The 19,312-nt window shown below is 40.7% G+C and overlaps 2 protein-coding genes across 23 annotated transcripts in view; one reads left to right on the top strand and one right to left on the bottom strand.

Annotated features, from left to right (window-relative positions):
- LOC126920019 (farnesol dehydrogenase-like) overlaps positions 1 to 7,929 on the bottom strand; it is a 68,444-nt gene extending 60,515 nt beyond the window's left edge. For 4 of the 10 annotated variants that reach the window (XR_007711874.1, XM_050729915.1, XM_050729924.1 and 1 more), the window contains exons 1-6: positions 7,794 to 7,908; positions 7,100 to 7,707; positions 6,086 to 6,212; positions 5,008 to 5,161; positions 4,765 to 4,908; positions 4,454 to 4,525 (exon numbers count right to left, since the gene is read on the bottom strand). Coding sequence is in view for 8 of the 10 variants with exons in the window: in XM_050729915.1 (XP_050585872.1) it covers positions 4,487 to 4,525; positions 4,765 to 4,908; positions 5,008 to 5,161; positions 6,086 to 6,212; positions 7,100 to 7,415 (780 nt within the window). In the remaining 2 variants the exon portion in view is untranslated. Of the gene's footprint in view, positions 1 to 4,305; positions 4,546 to 4,764; positions 4,909 to 5,007; positions 5,162 to 6,085; positions 6,213 to 7,099; positions 7,731 to 7,793 lie in introns of those variants that run through there. The other 6 variants (XM_050729942.1, XM_050729895.1, XR_007711873.1 and 3 more) reach the window with 6 other exon arrangements.
- The window catches only part of LOC126919929 (uncharacterized), a 174,744-nt gene that overhangs the window by 113,150 nt on the left and 42,282 nt on the right, over positions 1 to 19,312 (top strand). The gene's annotated exons all lie outside the window — the stretch shown is intronic.

Below are 19,312 nucleotides of genomic sequence, written 5' to 3'. Positions count from 1 at the left end.
TTTTTTTTTTCTAAATCAACTTAGCCGCCTATCTATCCAACCTTGAAACATTCCTGAAACCGATTTACGTTGCAAAAACTGTTCGCTTCCGTGAACCCCGAAACGCGTTGCCTAACGAAATAGAGTCAGTTTGTAATGGCCGATGCGTTACAGGAGAGCCGATATCGATCGTTAACAAAATATACCCAATATCAACACCGATGACACAGCAAACTTTCCCAAAAAATACATATATGTATAAAGGAGAAGAAAAATTGACTACACAAATCGAGTTGGAAGGGAGAGAAATATATGCGCTCGTGTTTCAGTTTTGCGATTTATTTAGCGAGTTTGGCCTCGAACCGTGTATATTCGCTTATAAAGTGACAATACACCGAGCAGTTAAGAAACGGTAAACTCGCGTTGGTTAATTAGCCAGAGAGTTTCAACAGAGTTGCTTGGAATCCGCTTCGAGATTTGTTCGAATACGAGAACACGACGGTGAAACGCGGTCAAACAACAGTTAGCATAGAGGAAGGGCGAACGTTGCCTGTCAGAAACAGTTACGAACGCATTTAAGGGACTTAAATCGGGATGTCTGTCCTCGGGACGAGCGGCTGGTTCTTGTAAATTGAGGAATTCACGGAATCCACGGCAACTTCCGACCCGGTAGTACAGAATCTAAACCAAACCGATCTCAGAATAAATTCGAACGAATCGTATTTAAACGAACGAGCAATTAATTTCAGTTTGCCAACTTCGTTTGCATTCTCGATTACGATTTCTGAAGTCGAGTGCAATTATCGATGCAAACTTGTCGCGAAAAATCGACGTGACCTTATCTCCATATCGTTAGTTCGTCGCATTTCGAAGAAACGTTTGAAAATACTTCCAAATCAAGAGGCAAGACGAATATAATTTTTGGAATAAGTAAACGACGATAAACTAAATATTAGCTGAAACACTGATATTTACGATCTAAATATTCTTCGAAATTTATTTATTATTAAATAAAATGTAAACACTGTAAATTACATAGAATCCTTCTGGCAGTGAAATCATCAGTAGTCGTTTCCGAGTATCTAAATGCAAAGTGCAGGAAGAGTGTGCGGAGTTTCTAAAGAGACCTGGTTTAGAGTTTGATAACGCGCGCTATTTAAAGTTTACGTGGTATATTGCAGCTATTAAGCAACAAATCCAGTTATCGTTAAATTAAAGAATCTTCTCGCGTGCGAGAGTATACTCAGTGTTCCATCGCGAGGAATATTGAGCGTTAAAACGAGAAACACAGACAACAAGAGAAACTATTTTACGTCGGATATTGCGAGTTAAAACGTCTGCCAGATATCGGGATAAGCAAAGGCCAAGTCTCATACAGAGTCTGTTTTCGAAAATTTAAAATATTCAACTGGATATTTGCAAAAACACGAAGATATTTCAGAAGCCGGAGGGTGGTTCCGAGTAAATAAGAAACGCGGAGCTTGAAAGCTTTCACCATTTATCAAGAATTAAAAGGCACCCAGCGCTTGCTAAAAAAAAAGCCCCACGTCTGGTCGTCTCGTAAATCCGATGATACGAATCTCGCCAGAGTCTCGAACTTACCTCGAGAGCGTCGCGTTTACCCAGTTTTGTAAATTAACCACCCCATACACTTTCATTTATTTTATGAAAAGCAAATCCGCCGTAACGCGATAACGTGCTCCTTTTTACCCCGACATCGACGAAACTCGTTGCTACGTTACAGTGCCCGGCTACTGTATTAAGAAAAATTAAACACCCATGTCTGCTTTCTTCGTGGATGAGTACACCGAACTGAGAAATTTGAAATAATGCAGAAAGACATTTTCACCGAACGATATTGAGCAATACTCATTTTCAATGAACGAATAACAATGCCATTCAGAAATAAATAAATTAAATTACAGAAAAAAGTGATGATATATAGGAACATAATCTTTTTAATTTACCTCAGAATTTACCGTTATTTACGTGATTTTGTCACAAGAAATGAAATTATGAATGTAACACATTTGTTTCTTGAGAATTTAACGTACTTGTGTAATAAAAGGCAGGATTGAACAACAGAAGTAATAATTGTTTAATAACGATCTTCACACTTGGTCGAACGAAATCGGCTGATTTTGGATGTCGATGCATCTCGCGTAACACGAAAAAGGACAGGAGAGAAACAGAAAAACGACAGACGAGAAAATCAGCGCGGTACGCGCTCGTAAATAACAAGATAATTTATGATCGTTACACAATGATCGTCATAAATTGTATTTCTGCCGGACGACAGAACGTGCCGTTATGCGAGGAACTCCGGTTCCGCTGGCGCCCTCCATGGTGCGCGTCCCGACGTCGATATATTTTACCACGGGAACGCGATACATGGCCAGCATAATTTATCTGTTTTCAAATATGCCCGTACCGATAAATTTACATATTTTAATATAAATTCCTAAATGCCGGATCTGTGACGGCCGCAGGACACGACAACTTTATCGATCATTTTTATCGTTCTTCCGCATGTTGTCTTCTTGCAACTTTCGTCCCATTCCTTTCCATTTCCTTTGCCGTGAAATTTAAAAAAATGCAGCCAGGAAAACGGGGTTCATAACAGGGCCTGCTCATCGATTTTCTTTTTTAATAATAGAGCGCAACGGCTGGTAATTGGGAAATCGTTGATACAGCAGGGATGAAGAGCAATTGAGAGGCCTAAAAAATTTATCAGGAATTTTGGAAGGCTGCGAAAAAATTCCATACCGCATATCGACCGCGAATCAAAATTTTTTCGCATCTTGTGGAAAGCATAGCGTGGTTTAATCAAGTCACGATTCCATAGAGTCGTTTTATCGACGCGATTCTCAACCTTCGATTCTCTATCCTCTCGAAAAAGAAATATCAGGGAATTAAAAAATTCAGTGGTCTATGTCTTGACCATTATCCTTGCGAGACATCGGTACAAGTATAAATTCCTTTTGGAAGCTTCGTGACAATATATGGCAAGTACAGAACGTTTCAAAGTTAGCGGTATAACGAAAAAGTTTGAAACAGGTGTCCCTAAAAAAGCTCGCCGACTAAATAAAAGGAAACTTGTTCAAAAATTACATTTTTATTATGACAGATTGTCAGACAAACAGAACAGAGAAAGGTTATTAACCGTGAAAAGTGGAGCCCGCAAGTTGGGAGCATCCTGTGCACGAAACCCCGAACTACTCGAAGCTCGTCGGAAGTTGTTTGACACCTTAACTGTCCCGTGCACAGAGATGCCTCGAGTGACAGTAAAGCTGTGCACAATGTGAGCTTTTGCCTTGGCTGTCGGAAGTTTGCGTGCAAACCTCCTCCTTCCAGCGTCGAGCAAATGTACACTCGTACGTTGACGTACATGCTCATCGAGTGTTACGACTTTTGCCGTCGTAAAACTTTTGCTTCGTTTTTTTCCCTCGTAATCCCTTTTTATTCCTCTGTCAGATGTATATTCGATAACGGTTACTCGTTGATTTCATTTAAATTTATTATCACAGTACGCGCGTTTCTACGATGTAACATTTATTAACGCAATAAATTACAATTTTAACGATGTTGCTGCATTCTCATTTTACTCAACTTTCGAAACACGAAAGTGGAAAAAAAAAGGAAACACACGAGGAAAAGGAAAAAAGATACCAACGGTTAAGTACTTTTCGGGTTGTCCCTGTGAAAATTGAATTTCCACCGGTCTCGCAGTGAATCGGTCAATTAATGCACGAACGTTTGACGTGGAGTCATCCGCGTCGCGATAAATTGCGATCGAATTTTCGAGTGCACCGTATATTTAACGAAATCGCGAGCCGCGGTCTATTAGCGAACGCATTACGTAAATTATATTGGGCTGGCGCATTAATCAGTGCAAGAAATATGCTCTGACCACGTACACGGAATATTTAATGACGGTTCCGCGTGTGCGTGAGGCTCGAGCGAGCGCGACACAACGCGCGTTTCGTTCTCACTATCCGCCGGTGATTACAACTAATTAGAGATAGCCCGATCGCAGGCAAGAGTAAGACTCGTAGTTAGTAACTGTTGCTCGCGTATCTCGAATTAATAGCGAGTCCGGTCACGCAGCCCAATAATAGCGCCAATCATTGAATCCTAAGGAGCCGCGGAGCCTATAATTATGCCGCGGCTGTGTACCGTCAATTCGCAGTTTGTAATCAATATCGCGTAATTTGACTGGAGATGAAATGGTCGCGCGTAAATAGTTTCGCATGGCCCCGTGACACTCATCAGTGCGAATGGCCACGTTTAAAACTTATCTACGTGAAAGAATCTTGCAAGCGGAGATTTAGCAAATTGAATTTTATTGCTATCCATATATATAGATTACTCTTAACATCATAATTAATTAGACGAGATACACACCCTGTTACATATTTCTTTCAGTTTTCGTGTATGGGAGAATCTGATCTAATTATAAGGTTCGTTTACATACCTGTGACAAACCTGTTACAAACGCATGAGAACATTAGGCTTCACCAGTGCGTTGAATAGTGAGTTCGGTAATCTACAATTTCATCAACGACACTACTACTACCATGTACCACTCTTTGTCTAAATTGAATTGACTGCTAGAAGCCACTTGGCTCAATGCAAATATGTCACGAGTGACCGCTATCTTAACGACCTCAATAATCCATCAGATTAGTTAATTGTACATCTATGGTAGAATTTGTGCTCAATAGCCTCCAGCAATCAACTCTTGAAAGCTTGGTAGCTTAAACAGAGGGTTGGTAACAGACTTACTTGCACCTCGGGTCGTGTACCTAACGCGTAAATCACAGCATCGGCGATGTCTTCAGGTCGAAGAGCCGGAATATTTTTCAATGTTTTCGATATTGTAGGCGTGTGTCTGGCTATATCCGTTTCAACGATACCCGGACTGATACTCTGCAAATAGAAACGAGTAACGTTGAAAACAAGCAGAGACTGGTCAAAATTATAAGGCTCATAAAAGCTTTTATAGCGGCGGAAGCCACCCAAACTTACGGTGATTCGAATCGGTGCTTTAATGGCCGCCAATTCCCGTCTCACCGTATGCGTTAATGCAACATTGCCGTGTTTGCAAGTCGGGTACAGGTTCCAGCCATTACAGCCATCGATTTCCGAAAGGAATCCACTCGGAATTTCGTGTCCCAGCACGCTGCCGTGCGAAACAAAAAATTGCTTCAACAGGCTGCCCGTGGCCACCCATTTGCGCGGCGTTTTATTCGAATCGACTTCGAGTGCAAACAGCCGGAACGTTTGTTTCGGTCTTAAAAGCGTCGATCCTCTTTTTTCCTTTCTCCCTTCCCACTTTTATTCTCTTTTCTATCTGTCCTTTTTTATATCTCCCCTAATTTTTTTTCTTCTCGATTCGTAGAAAAAGGGACGAGCAAAATTTCCGTTGTGCTTTCTCAAACAACACATTCTCTCCTCACGTATCTCTTTCTCTCACGAAGTACACCCCACGCAAGAAATTCGACTCCCTATAAAGCTTCGAAACTCCTCGATCATTAATGAGAAGACGATTGGTATATACAATTCCTCAATTTACATGCGAACAAAAGTTCCTTGCTCGTGCTCGAAGTATATTCCACGGAAGTTGCTCATTATGACATTAATGAATCATTAATAACGATACACGAGATTCAAAAAGCGGCAGATGAAAGATTACGTCAGACGTTTGTTCGTAAGCTAATTTCGTCCTCTAATAATAATAAATGGTAAACATAGACGCACGAAATATTTTACAAACGTTTCTCCCATTTGAATAATTAACTCTTGCGTTGCCAAAGACATATATACATATATGCACCACATCATAATTAATTAAAATATTTAAATATTAATGCGTACATTTATAAATTTATATGTTTATATACCGAAAATGCTTTCAGTTTCGAGAATACTGTGCCAAAAGTGTGAAATAACTGACGAGTAAATTACAAATCACGACGGCAGTAATAGGAGGTGACGATGAACAGTGGTCGCAAGAGACAGACGAAATACAGTCGCGTGCACGCGAAAGGTTTCGCATGTGGATGGATGAACGATCGGACAAGACGAGACTCGGAAGCAACAATACCTGTTGATATTGAAAATATGCCCTTCGACGTTCCGCTGGCGCATCGAGCGCACCGCCCGATTGATGCACACGGCGGTTGCGAGGACATTAATATTTAACAGCCTTTCGAATGCCGCTCTGTCGCTCTCTGCAAGTGTAATTTATGGAATTTTTTAAAATGCGTCAACGAGCAGGCGAACGAGGTTTCGAGCGTAATACTCTCGGCCCACCTCGCCCTTTATGGACCAACTATACACAGAGTATAAAGGTAACAGCCCTTTTTTCCTTAGTTACGTATAAGTACCCGTTGTGTTTTTCATTGATGATGTCATAAGAAAGTCGCAGAAAAAAATGCGACGCGTAAGTACATTTTTGTTGATTGTCTGATTTCAATGTTAACTGTAGGAATAAACAAAAGAATTTGAATCTGACATAATCGAAAGTGGTAAGAACCTATTAAGTTGAAATGAATTAAGCTATGATTATTATGAGATAAATAAATAGTAATATTACTAAGTGCCGGTCTAAGTGCCGGGAAATCTGATAACAGTAAAATGAAGTCATTTGTGTAGGATATCGAAGACCGGTAGCCATGGAATTCGATATATGTAGATATTTTATACACATATGTTGTCGAGATCAACGTCCAACTCTTAACCTCGCGCATTTTGCAGTTAAATAAATTAAGTAAAACGTGAAAACTGTTCTTTTAACAAATCGAAACAAACGACTAGTATTAAGTTATTTTCCTAGTATTAAGTTAAGTTCCAATATCAGTATTATCAATGGTACTTAGAAAATCAAACGATCAAGTGAGATAACGCATATAAAGAACACTCGAAAAATAGTTTTTTCAAGGTTAGAAGATGCTATTAATTAGATTATTATTATATATACTGATACCGACGATTCGATCTAAATCGATTTTGCGTAACTTCAACGGCAAGCTCTAAAAACATTTCTCGCATGCAAATTACGCGAATATTCGATAGTATTGTAGATTCTTTCTCTCATTACGGTCAGCAATTATCTTACCAATGACGCGAGTGTACTCGATAACCCCGGCATTATTCACCATGACATCGACGCCGCCGTTCCACGTTTTTTCATCGTTGTTCTCCAGGTAGTCGAAAACATCCTTCAGGTCATTCTCGTCACTTATATTGCAACGCATTACGCATAGTGTACCCCAATTTGCATTCCACTCATTCTTGAGAGTTGATAATTTTTCAGTTTGTACATCCAACGCGAGTACGTTTACTTTTTTCTCTAGAAGAGCTATCGTAATTGCTCGCCCGATGCCGGATGCTGCGCCAGTAACGATCGCCGATTTTCCGGCCCATCGTTCCATGATTCTTCCTTTTCACGTTCCTCAAGTTCCGCTAGGTTTTGAGAGAAACACGGGGAAAATTGCTTTTCTTATTTAGACAAACGAGCTCTCCCAAATTCCAAACTTCCATAAAATTGTAAAATTGTAAAATATTTCATAAGTTTCAAAGTGTCAGATTGCAAGAAATTTACAATAAAGTTACAAAATTCTACAATATTCCAAAAGATCCAAAGTCTGAAAATTCTACGCAATCTCAAAATTTCAAAAATTCGAAGAACTTCGAGCGCTATTCGTCGTTGAGGATTTATTTTGCCTGTTAGAAAATTTATGGTTTAGCTAGGTTAGTTTAGTTATCGTTGAAAGATAGAGTCAATGACATTAAGATTAACCGTCACTTACCAAATAAGAGAGATTGTTATCACAGGCGCGTTTCAATGACGCGAAATTTTTCGATGTATGTACTTTGTTGGCGAGTGGAACGTGTTATACTAACTGCGCAACTGTGCAACGTATCAATTATAGAAGTCAAGTGCGTCACGACGAGGAAGTCACGTAATTGACTATCACCAATCGTGTTTGAGATAACAAACGAGAAGAGTGGGGAACATTATATAATCAACAAGAATCGTCCATAAAGTGCACTATGATTATGATTATTTAATTATCATTTAGTTTAATTGCCAAAAAAGATAGTTTAAGCTGTGTTTTCCATTTATCATTTTATTCGTAAATTATACGAATGAATAGCTTCGAAACGGGGAACTTCAGGCACGTTATATACAAAATATTCGTCTGGATGATGGTGAAGCTATGTTTTCCATTTATCATTTTATTCGTAAATTATGCGAATGAACAGCTTGGAAACGAAGAACTTCAGGCACGTTATATATAAAATATTCGTCTGGATGTTTATGGTAGGTTATCTGTTAGATACACATGCTTATCGAACAGTATAATTGCAATACGTGGTAGGAAACAAAAGAAACGTGAATCAATACGTAAATACGTGAATCATATGATTGATTTAATTCATACACAAATATATCACGATAACGCATGAAGATATATCTCGTCTTTTGTAGAAGATCACGTATGTTTGTAGATTTTTTGAACATTTGAAAAACCTAACAGACCTCATCCTATTATCTCCATTAAACTCCCATTACCAAACAAGATGTCACTTTTGATACTATTCAAAATCAAGCTTCTCCCGTAGTACCGCAATCTCTCGATGATTTAGCACGCAAACACAAATACAAACATGTATGATTCGTGAGATTACTACATGTCTATACATATACTGCATATACACTCTGAAATGACGCTCGAAACAAAGCTACTTCGGATTAGATAGATCCATTTATCCAGTGGTCAGATCCGCCGGTTTTGCCGCAGTCTTTAGTTGTTTTAACTGAAGGACGACGTGACCTGTCGCAATCTCTGCTTGTATCACAGTCACATCTGTTTCTGCGTGCGATATCTCTACCGAGACGTTGTCCGGAATATCAGGCGTCGGCTTGAAATCCCAGAGATTGCGGCGGACAACTTCCAGATATGTATTTACTATATTCGTCAAAGAAATCTGCTTTCGATCCGTTTTCTCTTCGTCTCGTAAAGGAGCCTGGCTGTCTGATCGGGAATATTGTTCGTGAAGTTGGCGTCAAGAGACGCCGATGCCATGGCCTTGAAGTACGAGGGATGTGGCAGAGAAGTTCGTATACTGTATTCGAAGGGACGAAATGCGACGTTCGAACTTCGCCAAGTACGGAATTTTCAAGTTTTCGTGTTTTTAATCATCCCCCTGAGACATGGAATGGAGTCTTCGTGATTCCTCTGCATGAAAATTTGAAACACGCCGGTCGTTACTCGGAAAGAACCTCTATTTCCACGGTTCCTATTAGAATTCTCAATTTCTCCAGTCATAAACGAGAAAATTGAAAGGGGCATGATGAAGAAGCGCGGAAAAATCTAGCCACGGAAACAAGGTGATTCGTGTTCGTATCGTAAACTAGGTTCACATTGGTGCCATTAACAGTGCACCGTAAAATGTCCAACTAAGAACATGCTCTCGCATTTACGCGTCGACGAACAGCAAGAAGTATAACGGTAACTATAAAACGGTAATCGAAATGTGTAGCGAATGAACGAAGAATCGATGCGAACGAACACGCATTGTTGTTCGCGACTTAAAATTAAAAATTCGGATCGAATACGTAACGCTACGTATCGAGTATCGCAATCGTATCGTCCTCTTTTAGCAAACACTCTCCAAGATTCATTATGCCTACTATTCTAGAATCGATAATTCGGGAATGTATGGTTCTCGAAATCAGCGTGCTTGTTTCTTTACGGATAAAGGATACCAGCTCTCCAAGCGCAATAACAACGGCGTGTATCGATCTAGACGGCAGCTGGTCCAGTACTGGGACCCGGAACATTATTCTCGTTCGCGCGGCACCGCGAGGAAATCAACAAGAAAACCAGCGGAAGCTTTAGCCGTTTCCTGGTGCCGAGCACCAGATGCTCCTGTAGCACGGTCATTTCTCAACGTTGCCGTGATTATACGATTCCTCCCCGTTCTATTTACCGCCATCATTCCCATAGTATTTTTCACGCGAACTAGAATTTTGTCGATCTCAGGATTTTCAGATATATTATAATAATATATTCTTTTACGATTCTGGTGTGAATCGTTGCGAATTTAAGAAATATTTTTCCTACGAATTCTTTTACAGAAATTCCTGGAAGTTCCCTCGACGAGCGTTGGAAGATTCATTACACGGAGGTATTGTATGAATATCTTCTTGGCAAGGAAAAAGGTGTAATATATTATTTACGCTAAAAAAAATCTGACAAAATCCTGTTACATCGTACACATAATAAATATTTATAAACGAAATCATTTCTCAATTACAACCACGATCTTCACCTTCGAGTTGCTTTTAAAATATTCAACGAGAACCTTTGGCATTCGTTAGAAATTCATTTTATCTTGATGGCGAGAGATGAAAAGAGAAAGGGAGGAGATAGATCAATTTCGATGAAACGTAGATCCTGCTTATCGTGCGAGTACATTTGTGTATATGTATGTATTTAATATTGATATCCTGCATTCCAGCGGAATAATACCGGTTTGTTTTCCCTTAAAATCTGAGCGTCCGCCATTTGTGTACCTAAGAAATTCAAATACCGCGACCCAACCAACCGACAGTATTATTCTAGTTCGTTGTAGACGACGAGGAAATCAACAAGAAAGCCTGACCCGAGCTGGTTTCCGTCTCGTGTTCCATGGTTTTACCAACCGCCAGATGCTTCCGCCACTCGATCATTTCTCATAGTTGTCGTGATTACCGCATCGTTTTGTTACCACCGCTCACCACCGTCTGCTGTATTTTTCTTCTCTATACAAGCGTATCAGATACGAGCGAATTGCCACGTACACATACGAATAGCATCCGCGACGATTCGCGGGCGTAATCCGGTCGACAAACATTTTTCAGCTGTAGCAAAGAGAAAAGTGCTTTCGTCCAGTGGATTAATTGCCAGACGAGGAATAATTTAAACGCATTCGCGGCGCGAACAAATTTTGGGCAACCCCCGTGAGCGAGCGTTGGTCATTGCGAAACGTTTTCGCTGCGTGTCTTTGCTGCTCGTTTTTGCTTTCGACGCCCGCTCGTTTCTGCGCGATCGATCCGACGATTAAACTTTCAATAATTGCAACCGTCCGGGCAACGCGCTCGATTAACTGCAAGCTGTGTATTATTGGGAGGCGAATTCGCGTTGATCGCGATATAGCTTCTGTTTGTCTGAAATTATGCGAAAAGAGAGACTGGAGGGAGAAACTTGGAATCTCATTTAGGAGGCGTTACATATACGTAAAGAAAAATAGGAAGCAATATCTGAAACGCTTTGTTCGCGCAGGATGCACGTCATCCTCATGCATGCCGGTTAGAAGATACGATTAACGAGCAAAGCGAAGGAAGTTCTCTTTTCCCCTCGGGCTTCCGTTACGTTCTCTAAAACAGCAGACGTCTATCTCGGTAATTTCTCAGCGTGAACTATTATCACACGTATTCTTCCGTAATAATACAATTTTCCGCCCTTTGTCGCGCAGATACGAACGGTAATGAGCTGCGCGTGACGTCGCTGCTTTCCTGTATTTCTTTCGCTTTCTATACTCTTTTCCCTCCTTTTTTCCTTTCGTCCTAATGGTATCGATTCATACGCTAAACGAGACGGAAATATCCTTTCGAGAGGGAATAAATTACACGCTTCACAACGGGCAAATTTCACCGGGGAACGAATGAAATTTGCGAATTTCTTCATTCGCTGTCCGGCCAGCGTTTTACCACCGAAAATAACAGACGCGACGGCTAAGAATTTGCTCGTGTTATTCTACTAGAATTTGGTCGGGTATGCTGATGCATCATAAAACGTGGTTTATTTTACAGGATAGAATTCGACAGACTAAAGTAATAAGGTATAGATTGAGCGTAGTCCTCTTCCGATAACGCAATTTATTAAGATAATTTTTAACTTACTACTAAAATTTATTCCAGTGATATATGAAATATTCCTTGCTCTTTTTGATATTTTCATGTTTTCATAACTTTGTACGAACCAACATTCTTTTACGTATAATAGTTGTACTATCAGTGAGCAAGCACAAATAAAATTCTACTAGCTCATTTTTATAATGCAATTGTCAGCAGACATTGAATATTTTTGAATATTCTCTAGCACACTTTTGGAGTATTACAGTCTGTACTCTCGTGCGAAATAATTAAAGACGTAATATAGATCGTCTGCGAGCAGCGCTTGAAATTGAAATTCGTACGCACGTCCGTTCCCATTTTCTCTTCTCATTTTTCATCATTGTTCATGTCGGTGCAACGGTCAATGGATAGACAGGCCCACGGTGGAGATTAAAAAGAAATGACTTCTCTATGAAAGAGAATAGCAATTGATGTCGATGGAAAGACCTGGCAAATTTTTTCGGACAAAAACGAGAATTCTCGTGACAGTTTCACGGAGCTCCTTGCAATTCCGTTCTCGAGACATTTTCTAGTGGCATTAGGAAGAAGTTATTTGAAAACTTGCTAGGAAGCTTAAAGGAACTAGCGGGAGAACGGGAGGGAAAAAGCCAGTTTAGTCAATGACGTTCAATTTCGCTTTCTAAGACGGTAGACAGTAAGACGCTATCGACATCTTTTTATTCGCAGAGTGACGATGTCTGATAGTACGAGCATCGTTATGAACAATACAGAAGTTCGTTTAGTTACTTCCAAGAGATACAATTTGCGTTTATTTATGTATCTAAAAGATACGAATTTATTAGAAATTATTTATATTAGGTTCGCTGATCGATATTTTCTAATTTATCACGACGATTATAATAAGAGTTGGTGCTTATGTATATTTCTTCTGCTTCTGCAGGATTTCATAGGAATATCATGAACTCTATAAAGCTTCTTCCAATGGAGATATCTCAGAGCTGATACTTTATCGACGAAGTATTCCATGAAATTTCTTCCAGACGTATAATGATTGCCGCAGGCAGTAGTCTCGATGCGATCTTCGAGGGCGTCATGAATTAGTTACATTTTATCAGAAATCGAGAGCAAGCTGCTCTATGTTCGAGAAAAAGGAACAAGCGATGCAAGGTGGAATCGAAGGAGCAGAAGACACCGACGTACATCGTTGCGACGTCTTCGAATTCACTTTACATAATACGATTCTTGTTAAATCGAGCACCATTTTCATACAAAAATATTACACTATCATAGAACTACCATTATATCAACTATCTCGATTATAATTAATCTTACAACTTGAGCTATAAAACAATTTATGGGGTATATGAACTCAATTTATTAAACCAACTATATATCGTAACCTGTGAATTGTGATGGTACGAAGTTACTGGGACACATGGCACGTCTAGGGACCTATTTTACGTAATACGATTCTCGTTAAAATTCGATGGCCTATATTTCTATATAATGGTAAATTATTGATAGTGCTTATACCATTTTCACATAAAAATATTACACCGTTATAGAACTGTTACTAGAACAAGTATAGTTATATCAGTCAGGTTTCGTTACAATCCTAATGGAACTGCAGAATGTTTCGTATAACATACACAACATATTTATGCAGTATCTCATGAGCCACTGCATATGGTATTAACTAATTAAACTAACAAAATATGATATTTTGCCAAGCCGTAAGAGCGCGAAATTGGCCGAACACAAATCGTCATCCGGGATCGAGAAAATCAACGAGACATCTCTAACATTGCGCGCGGCAACTGCCGTCCGAAAATTTGGACGATTTGCATTTCGGAAGATGACCATTCCCACGGCTGCAGCTGTTCCGCAAATGCTCTGTTTATTCCCGCGTGTAATTTCCGGCGGCCGGTGACTCGTTAATTTCTCAGTGTCTCGTTCGCGGTCATTCCCGTCCGTTCTAGCCCTTGGGCCCCAGCCTCCTTCAAACCCTGGCACGTTCAACGGCCGAGCATCTCCGCTTCGCACGGACCTGAGAGCGATCTCTTCTATACATATTCATGAGGCAATAAGCCCGCCACTGATCTTCCGTGGAATGGAACAACAAGGGAAGAATGGAAAGTAGGCAGCCGGCAGACGTCATCGGCCTCGCCTCGTCCTCGTGCTCGTCCTTATCGGGGGAACATTCTCGTCAACCCCTTTCTCGAATGTCTCGACGTTTCTCTGGCGCGTTCGCGAGCCACCGCGCTGCTTCCTATTCCTATTTCTCCCCTATGTATTGCCACGCAATAACGATGCCCTTTCGAAAGGGCCCTTAACGAGGTCGGTGACAACCGCAAGGTCGAGACGTCCCGCCCGGGGACGAATCAGAGATTCGACCTTCTGTCAAATGCTTTCAAAGCATGTCCAATCCAAGCTTCGAAGCTTCGTATTGTACTCTGTGAATGATTTACGATTGTTGGCGCCCGAAGAATAGGATACGAGTTATTCGGTACCGAAAGAAGACGTTTTATTCCTCATTTTTGCAAATGTATGATCGATCCGATATCGCGCGTCGGTTCAGAATTCCATTAAGAGAACGTAGTCTTATCCTAGATTCGCCTCCCCTTCCCACCCTATGGAGTTTCGACCCATTGCTCAAAGAATGTACGAATATAAAAGTGAAGGTTTTTGGTCTTTCTTTCTTCTTCATAGACCAAGAATCGATTTAATCGGAACGAAAAGAATCGGCGAGCATCCCGGTAATCGGCATTGAAAGAGAGTATTTTCTATCTTGGCTGTTAGAGCACGTCCGCGACATTATTTCTCCTTTCTTCTAGCCGTATTCCTCGAAGCCTCCATTTTCTCAGCGTTCCTCGGGGAACCACCGATAGTCTCCCTGTCGCTCAATAGACAGAAAATATCATATTACTTTGCAGATCGGTCGGTTCGACGCGAAATAAACCTTTGCGAAGCTAACTGGAAATGGAAAAGGCCCTTATTATGCATGAGACAGCCGTCAAATCGTTTCTTGAGCAACGACCGCGTGCCAGTTTCCGCACCTTTAACGAGATCTCGATGCGACGTGTCACGTAGTTGATAAGCTGGTCCCGGATATAAATTTTTCTTCTGCAGCCGGCATCTCCGCGATAAATTATAATCAGCCCGTCGCAATATTTCTTCGTCCGGCGTCACTTTGAAATATCGAACGGAGCATTCGATATCGTTAGAAACGTCCCATCTAGGAGAGACGTACCAACGTATTGGATGGTTGTTTTACGTGTCTTACGAACGTCTCTTTTCTTAACCCTTAGCTACAGGCGTCCTTATTTTTGCAATTTCCGGATGTTTAGTTTCTTCGATTACTTGATACTTTTGTTTGTTAAATTACTGAGCTGTAGCAGCATATGGGTCAACTACACTATCTCTGTACTTGTATTTAGAGTGATTTTAATATACACTGACTATTACAACTTTATCACTCGTCTCCTTAATAAACCAACACGTATAATAATATCCACCTCACAGCTATAAAAATTAATCTAATTTAAATATTTTATTTTATTTAACGATACGCAGGCATGTCCCAGAGTTTAAAAGCTAAACTTTGTTAACGTATTCAATTTCAAGCCATTGAATTTTTGTGGCTTTAACGAAGGCTTTAATATTGATGGCTTTAGAAAAGAAAGATCATCAAACAAGTATTATATTGGTTTATTGAAATGTAATAATAAATTTAATTTTCTTATCGCTGACAGTTTCGTATCGGCAGGAAGAGTAAACATTTCCAGATGAAGTATTAGACTAGTAGAAATGAAGTATAGACTATCTTCGAAATAAAGTAGAAGTTTTGTCGAAAAGAACTTTATTTCCTCCTGTATAGACGGAGATTTAAGAAATCAGGAGTTTGCTGCCGCATCTTACAGACATGTTTGCGGAATTCATTCGCGAAGAAGGAATCGCACGGTTCGCTGACGCAACGCGAGCAGTAGCAGGAGAGTTCGAATTTCGCGCGTCGATCGTTCCGCATTAGCGAGAAGGAAAGTTCGCGCGGCGAGCGGGTATTTGCTTGGCAAACGTCGTGTTTGTCAGAGGCTTTGCTCGCTCCGTTTTCGCAGCCGTGTTTCTGTTCCAGCTTCCTCATCGTACCTCGTCGTCTCTGTTCCGCGGTACCGTGCCGTGAATACTAAAACGTTCACCACCTCTGAACGGAATGCAAAATTTGCTCGCCGATAGCGCGCCGCTCGCGATAGAAATACGTGTGTTTCTAATCTCGCTGTCTCATTAACGGTGTTTGTTAAGTTTTCCAACGACTCCTGGGAAAAATTACTCCCTAGATACGTTTCTTGAAGATTCTCACTCTACATTGCTAGCAACTCTTATACTTAACATTGGTAATAAGAAATAAGCAATTCATAAAATTCAAAACTTAAGAAATCGGTAAAACACTGCTTTCTCAAAAATAACGCTCACTGGATGTAGAATGGGCTAGTTGAGGGAAAAGAAATATCTTCTTTGTTTTTAATAATATGAGAAGTTGAACACCTTTGAAAGTGGAATATGTTGGGGGGCAAATTCTTTGGTCGTGTTACTTTTTTACTATATGTTCCAGTAGATGAAGGAATAGTTAGATTTCAGATGATACTATGCACAACGACTTTCCGTACCTTATGGCATCATCGCATCAAGCAGAAATCCACGATAACAGGTCTTCGACAGTAACCAATCCCTCTTCGTGCAAGGCGAATTCTAGGTGACGACGAGTATCCTCGTGAAATACAATTTGTCACAATCCAGGAATACATTTCAACAAGTTCTTATAGCTGACAGGTCTCGTACTTTTATCCAGGCAGCGTCCTCTCTACGAGGATGGCGTGCATTTTCAATAGCTGCTTCCCCCTGGTGCACAATGCGGCATCGCTCACGCGCCAGACAATATATCTTAGAATCCATTGATAAAGCGTACAATGCTCGTGTTCGAAAGCGTCTCTGTCGCTCCTTGCCGAATAGTTTCTGCTTTGAAACCTAAATGAATCGCCGCCGCAGATTCGCAAATTTGTAATCAAGAGAGTAACGAGTTTCAAAAGCAACAGAGTAGATTCGTTCGTGAGCTCGCTACTTTTCCAACGAAATGGTCTTCGAAATGACACAGACGTGAAATGGAAGTAGCTGAGGAAACGATGCACTCGCCCTTTTGTTCCGACGCTACGACTCCTGCTTGAATTTAGATGGTCGCAACATCATTACGTAAAGGTCCCCTGACAACGCGAAAAAGATGCTTCTTTGTCTATCCCTTGAAGGCAAAAATGTAAAGACCCGCTTGAAACTCGATGCTCGTCGCAGTAAGAAGCTTTACAATGTAGAAAAGTAAAAAATAGTTTCAAGATTGCTCTCTCCCTGCAATTGTTAGTTGGTAATTGTTCTTTCTCCTTGTGAAGTTTGGCAGGATACATGCCAGAGGTAGGTTTTTCTTGGCGTATTCCTCGGAACACGCATTCCGTGTAATTATAGCCTTTTACGCAGATTCGTTACTCTGCTCTACATCTACCGAATGAAGTTTTAAAATGAACAAATCACAACTAACTAATCCGAAACAAATTTTCAATTATATCAGGACTACGTTAATAAAATCCTACATCGCGCGACGCAACGTGTTCCATCAAGATTTATCGAAACCGACGCGTGTAAAGAAAGTTCGCGAACAAAATGGGTGCACGTGCGCTAGACTAATCGACGTCTCGTCTGAAGTACCTGGAAAGTTTCTCTCTTTACGAGCGAATCGAAGAATCTTCGCATTCGCCTCTTTGCCCGACCGCTACTTGATGGACGCTCCGTTATAACGATGTCCCCTCGACGAGACCATCTGTCGACGGGCGAATTCGATTCTCGCGACAAGTGACGCAATTACAACGCCGCCGATGGTCTCGGTCAGACACGGCCTCTTCGCGATTGCGAAGGTTCACCGTGGTTTTAGGTAAAGCTAAGTACAGTGGCCGACCCTCTTCGACTGTAATTGGCCCTCGGCGAGAGCACGGTCTCGCTGCTTCATTACGCAAATTGACTGACCGTGTAAGTGGCGCAACGGTCCAGAGTTGAAAACCACCACTTGCGCCTGGAACTTCGCAACCCCTTCCAAAGGTAACCTGTGCCAGGATCGACCCGTCGATGTATCGTTGACAGCTTCGAACCCTATTCTAATAATGGCTCGTGTAATACGGCTGGTTATTCTATTTATCGGGGGATAAAGAGCAAATGTTTAGTTCCCTGACGTAAAGTGATGAAGAATTCAGCACAAACGATTTACAAAATGATTGTTCCGTTACCCTTAAGATTTTCAACGTTTACGAAATCAAATATAAAAAATACATGATTTCAATTTTCTGTAGGGTATATATGAGTCATTTAGAAGCAAAATTGCAAAATCGAACAAGCGATAACGTTGTCCGATAAAGTGTAAAAAGAGTGGAATTACTCTGTTCCCTCTTGAAATACTAAATACTCGAAAATGTTTAAACAGTTTTCGTGGCGACTAGATAAACAGGATTTAGTATCAGCCAGATAAATACGTTCAAATGGGACTGTTCTCTTAGGACAGTTTTTATTGTAAGACGAGATCCCTTATCGAGCTCCCGAGGGACGACAACGGAGTTCGGTATACCGAGCAAAATATTTACAACGATATGCGCATGCATGCACAGTTGCATAAAATTGTTTATGTAATGGAGGAGTAAAAAGTATATTCGACGTCTTCGTTGTTGCTTTTTCTATATATATTTTAAATGTAATACAATATTTTTCTTGATCCAACAGAATCTACATTTTCCATTAATATTTTCTTGAAATAAAGGAACTTTACTAACAAAAATCTTAGTAATCAGAAGGAAATAAACTTTCTTAAATCAATTGTATACGTTGCGATATAAAGTAGAGACTTAGTTCGATTTTACAGAAACCACTCAAGGGATAGGGCTGTTAGAGGGTGGAGAAAGTGTGGCACACAGAGAGACAGGTATCTCAACTTTTCTCATATCGTTTCACGTTCGTTATTACGCGGCGAGTTGCCGCGAGGCGGATGAGTAAAATTAATGGCTCCCATTTGGAACTATTCCCACGGACTTCCGCCTTTTTTTCTCTCACTCTGCTCCGCTCCCTCTCCTCTCGTTACCGTTATCCCGCCGGGATTTATAATTAACGTTAACGTTCCTCCGGTCGGTCGCCAATCGCGAGGCGCCGACGCGAACTTTTATCAAATTATTCGAACACGATGCGCTTTTTCTGCGCGCCGCTTTAGCCGACCAAATGAGAACTAAATGATTTATCTCGTGACTCCGCGCCATGTAACTTTTTAAACAGCTATTCTGAGCATAACAGTTAGCACCTGCCGTTTTGACATTCTACTAAGTTTCGTTTTAACTATTTTAATAAAAA

Source organism: Bombus affinis, chromosome 1, assembly GCF_024516045.1.
Source record: "Bombus affinis isolate iyBomAffi1 chromosome 1, iyBomAffi1.2, whole genome shotgun sequence".
NCBI classification, from domain to species: Eukaryota; Metazoa; Arthropoda; class Insecta; order Hymenoptera; family Apidae; genus Bombus; species Bombus affinis.
Note: the sequence above shows the minus strand (reverse complement) of the source record. Positions and strands in the feature narration are given on the sequence as shown.